The 9,099-nt window shown below is 44.5% G+C and overlaps 1 protein-coding gene across 6 annotated transcripts in view; it reads right to left on the minus strand.

The window, feature by feature from the left end:
- Window positions 1-9,099, minus strand: part of IKBKB (inhibitor of kappa light polypeptide gene enhancer in B-cells, kinase beta) — a 52,292-nt gene that overhangs the window by 19,448 nt on the left and 23,745 nt on the right. For all 6 annotated transcript variants that reach the window (XM_006765533.2, XM_006765531.2, XM_006765532.2 and 3 more), the window contains exons 5-7: window positions 4,999-5,087; window positions 3,857-3,946; window positions 1,553-1,677 (exon numbers count right to left, since the gene is read on the minus strand). In XM_006765533.2, coding sequence (XP_006765596.1) covers window positions 1,553-1,677; window positions 3,857-3,946; window positions 4,999-5,087 — 304 coding nt within the window. The remainder of the gene's footprint in view (window positions 1-1,552; window positions 1,678-3,856; window positions 3,947-4,998; window positions 5,088-9,099) is intronic.

The following is a 9,099-nucleotide window of genomic DNA, read 5'->3' on the forward strand; positions in this document are numbered from 1 at the left end:
AGGATTTTTTTTGGTGTTATTTTCAGAAGTAAAAATTATAAACCACCCATGCTTCCAGTAATGGGGGATAAGCTAAATAAGCTGTAGAATGGCCACGCGGTAGCACACCAAACAGACATTACAAATAACATGGAAAAACATACAGCATTTTCAATACTAAGTTTGAAAAGCAGGTTCTATGGGACTATGTAATTTATTTGTGTGGTGTGGGTTTTTTTAAGTATAACACAAACACTGAAGAGCCTGGAGAGACACAAAAATGTTCATCGTGGTTGTTTTCGAGGTGTGTGAAAGAAATCTCACCCTGTAAAACTGCTTTAGGAGCACATATAAGACAGAGTTCATATTATGCTACCACTGAGGTGAAAAAGAGGGAGAAACACATTAATAAACAAACAAACAAGTACAAGCCAAATTTGCTTGTATGTGTATGAAACATCCGTGGAAACATACCAAAAACCAATGCTATCGGGTGCCTGTGGGGAAGGAAATCAGGCTGGGAGACCAGTCTGACGTGACTTGCACTGTATACTCTTTTACACTTTTTGAAGTTTGAAGTCTGAAGTTTGAACCATGAAACATTACTACTCCAAAAAACTAAAAACTGAAAACAAACAAAAAATTTGAGCCACAGTAGTTTAAATTAGTGTGTAGCTCTCAAGGAACAATTCTGAAAGAAACCTAACTAATTTAGGGAATGTTAATTTTTATTTATTTTTTAAAATATATTGTTATTGATTTCAGAGAAGAAGGGAGAGGGAGAGATATAGAATCATTGATCAGCTGCCTCCTGCATGCCCCTTACTGGGGATCGAGCCTGCAACCTGGGCATATGCCCTTGACTGGAATCAAATCCAGGACCCTTCCCCAGGCAGACGCTCTATCCACTGAGCAAAACCCTCTAGGGAAGGAATGTTAGTTTTTAAATTAGGCATTTCAGTAATGATTAACATGTATAATGATAACACATTTTTATAATCAAAAAAAGTTAAAGGACATTTAAAAACTTAATTGTACCCTTTGGTTTTTTTTACTAGAAAATCTTTCTTTGTAACTTATTTGGTTCGTATTTTAAGCTACTTTCTTATACTTTTAAAACAAAAATGTACATTCAGGTTTAGTAAAAACTGTCAACAATAAATTTTCATGTAAATACTTCTCATTTGTCTTGCACACATATCCTTGCTTTGTTGCCAGGGTAAGTGTACACATTTACACGACAGCCTGTGAATGTGTTGACTTGTTGCTACTGAACACGGGACAAAGGCGATTTGTACAGTATTATATTTAATGATGCTCACACTTGACAACTGCTCTACTTTTCTAGGTCTTTGGAGCTCGTACCGCCTATGTGCAGGGTCCCAACAGGACTTGCTCTCTGGAAGACAGATCACAGATGCCTCAGGCCTAGCCTGGGAGCACCCAGTGAGACGGGAACAGGTGAAGCGACACGACAAAGACAAAGGGACATACTCCTTCCTTCCGGAGACTCTCCCAGTCCCCACCCCCATCCCACCCGCCCCCGTCCCCAGGGCCGTGGTCTCTCACTCACCACTGCACAGGCTGCCAGTTGGGGAGAAAAGGCCGGAAGCCCGTGATGCACTCGAAAGCCAAGGTGCCAAAGCTCCAGTAGTCGACAGTCACCGTGTACTTCTGCTGCTCCAGCAGTTCCGGGGCCTGCAACAGCGCGTGGCGGAAACACACCTGAGCCCCCGCAGGAGGGGGCAACCAGCCCTTCCGGTCACGCCCCCCACTTTTCCTGGCTCCATGCAGGAGGTACTGGCATGCCCGCTCCAGGGTGACGAGGTGACCGTGTTTAGGTGGTGGTATCTAGGATTTTTTTGTACCTCACTGACTAAAAAAGGGTATTTTCAGGTAGATCAGAGTACCTCATATATCTTTCTCTTGGGCAAATGGGAAAATAGACTACACACAACAAAGGAAAATGATACAGAGCTGTATATACCAAATGCACAGTACACACATTAAATGCTGGCCACGTCTCCTACACTGATGTGTTTTATGACGTGTGTACAATGAAAATGGAATATGTACAATCAGGCAAGAAAAAAGCCAGATACATGACTGCTGCCCACGTGGAGAGAGCTGGGGTGACCAAGGAAAGCTTTGAAGCACAAGTGGGACCAGGCCCAGGCCTGGAATAAGGCCCATACATGAGTGTCTGTGAGGAGACATTCCAAAAAGGACCATCACAAGCAAGGCATGGAGGCAGGGCTGTGTGTGGTCTGGCTGAATGTGTGACACTTACGGACGGACCAAGGAGTCCAAACCACAGGGGAAGGTGGGGGATGGGCAGGTCAATCTCTGTGTCTTGTATGGACAGTTTTGGCTCCTGCAAGTGAACGATTTCACTGAGCATCCTGGTCAGAGAGTGGGGGTCCTCCCCTTCCCCCAGAATGCTGCTAAGTCAATTAGGATTCCGAGGACACTTGGCAGGACCTACGTAATTTCATTATATGGACACAGGTGCCTTAACCATAGCCCCCCACTCTGAAAACTCTCTTCCACAGCAGGGGATAAGCTGATGGAACCTACACCCTAGTCAGTGGGTAAGTAGAGAGTATAAATGCACTCAGAAAGACTTAGAATTTATTTTCTTTTTTATATTTAAGAACTAGATAGCATATTTAAGCTCATCCAATCCAATGGCGTTCAATCTTTTATTGTTTTTGTTTTTTAAACTGCAGGCTCCTTTACCCAATCAACATTTTGCTGGTTCGCTAGCCTCCACAAGCAATCGATCACCACGTCTTGCCAAGTCTCTTGCTAAGCACTGCTTACATCATTTTCTACATCCTCACCGCTGCCATCAGCTCTGAACTGCCTATCACAATGTCCTCCTTACTACTTGCTCAAGATTTTACTCTTGTTCAGTGAAATTCATTCTTCCAACCCTATCAAGAGCGATCTTTTCAAAAGGTAAACCTGATCTCTCTCTCTCCAACTTAAAATCCTTCGATGTCTCTCCAAATGTTTTAGGAGAAAGTCTAAAATCTTAAACCAGCTAACAAGTCCCTGAATCGTCTGTCCTCTACCTCTCTCTCCAACTTCAACTCAAGGTACTCTCTCCCTTCTTCTCTAGATCCCTGTCACACTTTCTGGTCTGCCAATGTACTATCCCTGGAGGGATTTCCTCTCCTTCTCTTTTCACCAATTCATCCTTTAGGGCCCAGACTAAGTTAGGTCCCCCTAATATATATTCTTATCACTTTTCCTTTGCAGCACTTACCACAACTGCAATTTCTTAGTTATTGGTGTAAGTCTCAGGGTAATGCCTACTTTCTTGCTAAACTCTAAGCTACTAAAGGCCAGAGAAGTGCTTGTCTTCTTTCCCATTGCATTGCTGGCTCCTAGTACAGTGCCTGGCACAGAGCCTACACTTGATCACTATTTCTTGAATGAATGAATGACTCAAATAAAACCACAATATTCAGACCAAATAAGAAAGGGTAGGGACTCAGAGCTCAGATCTTCCTCAGTGGCCCCTGAGACACCTCATGGAAACTGTAGTGTCACTAGACCAGTATGAATCTAATTTAAATTCTTATTTTCAGACAAAATACCGAAGGACAGGGGTTATTGGATCTGTGTGAGGACGCATCAGCAGCCCTTCTGACATCAGAGAAGATGGCCACATCCTTCCACAGGGCCTCTGCTGGCAGAAGTGCTAACTTGACCAGATAGATGATGGCTCGGACCTCATACAACAATCCCTATGCACCTAGGAGACATCCAAGGAGCTGGCAAGACTGAGATGCTAGGAGGCGAGGATAGTGAGGAGCCCCACAAGTGTCGGAGAGAAACTGATCAGCAAACATACAACCCCATTTCTTACCAGGTACTGCAGGGTCCCCACAAAGGAAGTACAGAGACTGCCCTGGTCCAGTTCCTTGGCATATCCTAGGTCAATAATTTTGTGTATTAACTGAAAAAAAAAGGGAAGAGGAGAAATCTGAGAATTATGAGAATCTGATTATTTGCTGGCAGAACAGGGGATATATCTGAATTTCCAGGTGGTATTAGAGCTTAAGCTCCTATGAACCACCAAATACACAGGAGAATGCCTTCATCATGGTAGATTTAGGGCAAAAGGAAACAAACTTATGCTATAAAAATGCTGGAAAAAGGCATACTTTCTCCCTGGGTCTGTGACCAATCACCAGAGGAAAGTCAACATTAAAAGACCATGCACCAGCCCTCAACATTGCTAATCCTGGACTTTATGATGTGAAAGATAAGGCCGGTCTCTTCCCAGAAGTAAATACCTTTAGTTCTCAATTCTTAGAACCAATGATGAGTATGAGTATGACCTGAAACAAAGGTAAACGCTGTGATATCACGGGTCAGCCTAGAATGCTGGCGGAAGCTGTACCAGAGAAGTTAAGTGGCCCACAATTTACTACATTCCTCTCAGCTGAGCCCCTGCTCCTCAGCCCCAGCTAAACAAACAGGGCCATGAAAAAGCACAGCACGGAGCCCCGTGGGGAGATCACCACCACACACGCAGGAGCGCCACTGATGAGGCCACCAAGAGTTCTGGGGAAACTGCAGGCTGGACCAGGCTCCCTGGGCAGGTGCCAGCTCCAAATGCCTCTTCTCAGCCCCACCCAGAGTCAACTTAGAGCCGGTTCCCATATGAGCATCAAAAGTGGACGCTCTCAAACAAATGGAAACAAAAAGTCTATTTCCAAGAAGTGCTAGTCCCAAAGGTGGGGGCTGGAGGTGGGAAGAAAAACATTATTTTCCTTATCAGATTCCTGCCAGTTGGGCCATTAACAATGTGATCCATTCAAACTTGCCTCAACCTGCAAGCCAGAACTCTTTGCTGAATTCTGTTTCGGATCAGAACGCAGTCCCAGAGAATCAAAGCAAATGTAAGCTCAAGGAAACGCAAATATAAACCAACACACAGAGCTTGTTCCTCATCCACCAGAGCCGCTTCCCTGGGACTTTCCAAGACCCAGGAGGGTCACTCACTCTTTGCTCTCCTTGCTGCAGGACGATGTTTTCTGGCTTTAGGTCCCGATGGATGATTCTGTTTTCATGAAGGTATCTAAGCGCAGAGGCTGAGAGGGCGGAAAGGGGAGGGAGTTTTCATTAAGCCTACAAAAACGTTTTACATTTCAAAATGGCCTGTGCTGTGAGAAATGAATATTGTGTGCGCCTGACCCACAGTCTGACTCCCAATGCACAGAAACGGTGGAGGGATGGGGCTTAGGCAGATGCCCCTCAGGTCAAGGGAAGGGGACCTGGCTATGTGAGCAGAACTGGGACCACCACAAGAATCTGACTTTTTCACGCAAAGAACTCGTAGCTTTGAATCCTTGAGGTCACCAACTACACTCTAAATTGGCTTAGATCCACTGATTGTCCAAATGAAATGAAAGACTTGCTACTTTCAATGCCTAAAAAAATTCTATTCCATCTTGTTTTCTATTGTGTTAGCTTTTAAAGACTTATGCTTATCACATTTCATTTTTGTTTTACTGAGTTTTATTAAAGAATCAAAGCAAAGTACAATAACACCCTGTAATATGCACAAACACAACCTTGCACACAGGGATGGTGCTACTATTGAAAATGAACTAGTGGCCGGCAGGGAGTGCTGATGTGCAATAACTCAAAATGTTTATTGGTGGGTTCACAAAAGGCCTGTTTGGGTATTTGACAGGAGTGTCAGGGGGGCTGCCCCCTGGTGGTCAGTGCGCTCCCACAGCGGGAGCGCCGCTCAGCTGACCAATGAGCACCAGACACAGGGCTCACGGCTGACGAGCGCAGCTGCTGCAGCGGGAGCCTCTCTCGCCTCCACGGCAGTGCTACTGAGCGTGGGCTCCTCCCTGGCATCATGCCACTTCGTGCACTACTACCTCCCTCAGGGGATGTCGGACTGCTGGTTTTGGCCCGACCCCTGCAGGCATCCTGGCCTGCGAGGATCTAACTGAAACCGGCAGTCCGACATCCCCGAGGGGTCCCGGATTGCGAGAGGGCACAGGCCAGGCTGAGGGACCCCACCAGGGCACGAATCCATGCACAGGGCCTCTAGTAATATAAAAAAGTGTGGGTTGATGTGTTTAAAAGCAGAAGGTATGAAAGTTTAGACTCACTCTTTTTAGAACAAGCACACATGCTCAGACTAAGACAAGGCCTCTGAGGCTAGATGTGAACTCAGTGCAAATAGCAGGGCATGAGCAGGTGAGATGCCCCAAGCAGCTCCTCATGAGGAAGAGAGCTCGGATCAGACTGAACGCAATATTCGCTAAGTGTCCTGCTGCCTGAGAACTGTCACCAGGTCCTCAGAGGGCAGAGGGCAGGCTGGTCACTCACTCTACTGATTACTATTAATAGCTGTCTACTTTTATGCTTAAGCAACTGTACATAACAAACGTCAACCCTCATTTTAGGGCAGTCATTTATTCTCAGATATTTTTGTCAACTAAAAGTTGGAAATTAAAGAAATTTAGGTATTGCTATATATAGCTTCTTGGACTGAGTGAAAGAGTCAAAATGTTGGTAGGCAGGATCAGTCCTTAAAAAGCTTAGTTCAGCCTGACTGTGCTACATTTTACAAACAGTACCCGAGGAGCATGATAGAATGAATCAAAATTGTCTGAAGCCAAGAGAACCTCATTTGATTTAAATCAGGTGGGAAACAAGAATTTGAGGTTAAGAAAAATATTTTGGCATTTGAAAGTTTATTTAAAAGTCTAAACATGTAGTGATAGTGATAATACACACGTTTAAAAATTGAAAGCCAGAGCACAGGCATCAAAGCCTAAAAGTTCATTTCTCATGTTTCAATTAGAGAAAAGAATTCCTAGGACAGATACTGCAAACAGAGAGTCTCAGGTAAGGACTGGCCACAGAAGAACGACGGCCTCCTTCTATTGTCCTTGTTAGGATCGGCATCCAGGTATTTACCGCAGCCCTCCCTTAGCTCATGAGGTAGACAGATACATAACTGGAGAGTGTGTCACACCTGGAGTTCTTATTGATGACCTGGAATCCCAAAGCACAGATCCTGTATATTTTTTTCAGATTTACAAACCACAAGTTAAGGGACAGATAGGACCAGCTAGACTTCCTTATAGAAAAAAACAGGTTTATAAAGGTTGTGTCCATGAGTCCCTACTTAACACCCTCCAAATTCAAAGGGATCACTAAACTCCCTTAAGAACATTTTTGTTTGGGGTACATTCCATAGAGAAGAAATGGAAAGATAAATGGAGCAAAAGGCTAACACAGAGATTAGAAGAGACTGAAAAGGCAGCCAGCCATGGGTGATTTAAGTTAGCAATGAGTAAGAAGGGCGACAGGATGTTCGTTCACTCAATAAAAACTGACCATGTTCCTACTATGTGCCAGTCATTTTGGTGTCACTTGGTCTTTCCAAATAAAACACATTAAAAGGCCAAGTGCGGACGTGTGGAGAAAGATTTAGCCCAGCTAAAGGTTTCTCAGCTAAAATAGTCCCTATGACTAATCAGCAAGGTGACGAGGCAGTCATGCCAAGTGCTAAGAGAAAAGTGAAAAATAATTCTCTCATCCATTCAACTAGTAACTTAGAAAGTGTCTTCTGTTTGCTAGGTATTGTGGAAAATGTGCCAGTGAATGAAAGCGTGCTCTTCACTTACAGCACAAAGTCTGTTCAACAGGCCCCAAACCCAGAAGCCAGTCCTGATTGTCAAGCACAGGCAGAGATCATGGAACAACAGCAGAGATGCCAAGTACCCAGTGAGTGGAGTGGGCAAAAGGGGGAAAGGAAACCATGAGAGGGAGAACCATGGTGAGTGACGGATCAGGGCAGTTCCCCTGGAAGGGGCAAAAGATAAAAGGCACAGGGCTGTTGGGGAGGTGCAGGAACAGCATTCCCAAAGGAGGAGCATGTGCAAAGGCTAGCAGGATTGAAAAGGGGATTTCAGAGTCATGTACATGTGAAGCTGGCTACAGTGGATTAGGAGAAATGCAAGGTTAAGAGGTTTGGCCTTGATCTAATGATGGATTATAAAGAAAGTGTCCTTTCCCTTGTATGCATGCATATAAGCATAACCAATGGACACAAGACACGGGGGGTAAAGGGAGTGGTGAGGCATGTGCGGGCGGGCGGGGGGCGTGAGGGTTGGGGAGGCCGAGGGACGGTCAATGGAGAAAAAAAGGAGACATATGTACTACTATTTGTAATACTTTAAACAATAAAATAAAATTTAAAAAAAGAAAGTGTCCTTTCAAATGAAAGGCTGATTAATAAAATGGGGATAACGAGGTGAGGTAGAAGGTCATTAAAGTAGGAACATAAAGGGAAAGTGGGATATACAACACAAAGGAAGGCTGAAAGGATTTGGACACTTTTTCAATAAGAGATTCAAAATGGACAGGAAGGTGGGACAAGTGACGCAAGAAAGAGGTCAGAGTTGAACATGCAGATTTTGGAGATGTAATTGCTACAGATGTCATGAGAATGACCTAGCAACAGAATATTGGGAAGTAGTGGGTGGTCAGTCCAGGGACAAATAGGATGGAGCAGAAATAAAAGAATGCATCAAGCAAAGCTCTGGGCAAAAGATGATGCAGTAAGGGAGAGGGGAGAGAAACTGTAGGAAGCAGTCAGGATGGAACAATGGAGTGAACATCAAGACTTTCTGGGGTGCCCGGGCCAGTGTGGCTCAGTTGGTTGAGAGCCATCCAATGCCTGGAAAGGTCTCTGGTTCAATTCTGGTCAGAGCACATGCCTGGGTTGAAGGCTCAATTCCCAGTAGGGGGTATGCAGGAGGCAGCGACTGATGCTTCTGTCTCCCTCCCCCTTCCTCTCTCTCTAAAATCAATAAAAACATTTAAAATAAAGACATTCTGGGGCATCCATTCTGAAAATCAGCTACCTGAGTAATGAAAACGGAATATTTAAAGTTAGAAGGGACCTTCTCTAAGGTCACCTAGCTCAAGTCCCTCTTTTATTTTTAAATTTTTTTTTTTGTAGGCCCAGAAAATTACCACAGTTTTCCATAAAGTGGAAACAGTAATATAAGTAGACTAAAAAAGGTACTCACACAAGGAGATAGAGCTGGGAAAGAGAAGAAGGCATTA

This window comes from Myotis davidii, unplaced genomic scaffold (genome assembly GCF_000327345.1).
Source record: "Myotis davidii unplaced genomic scaffold, ASM32734v1 scaffold93, whole genome shotgun sequence".
NCBI lineage: Eukaryota > Metazoa > Chordata > Mammalia > Chiroptera > Vespertilionidae > Myotis > Myotis davidii.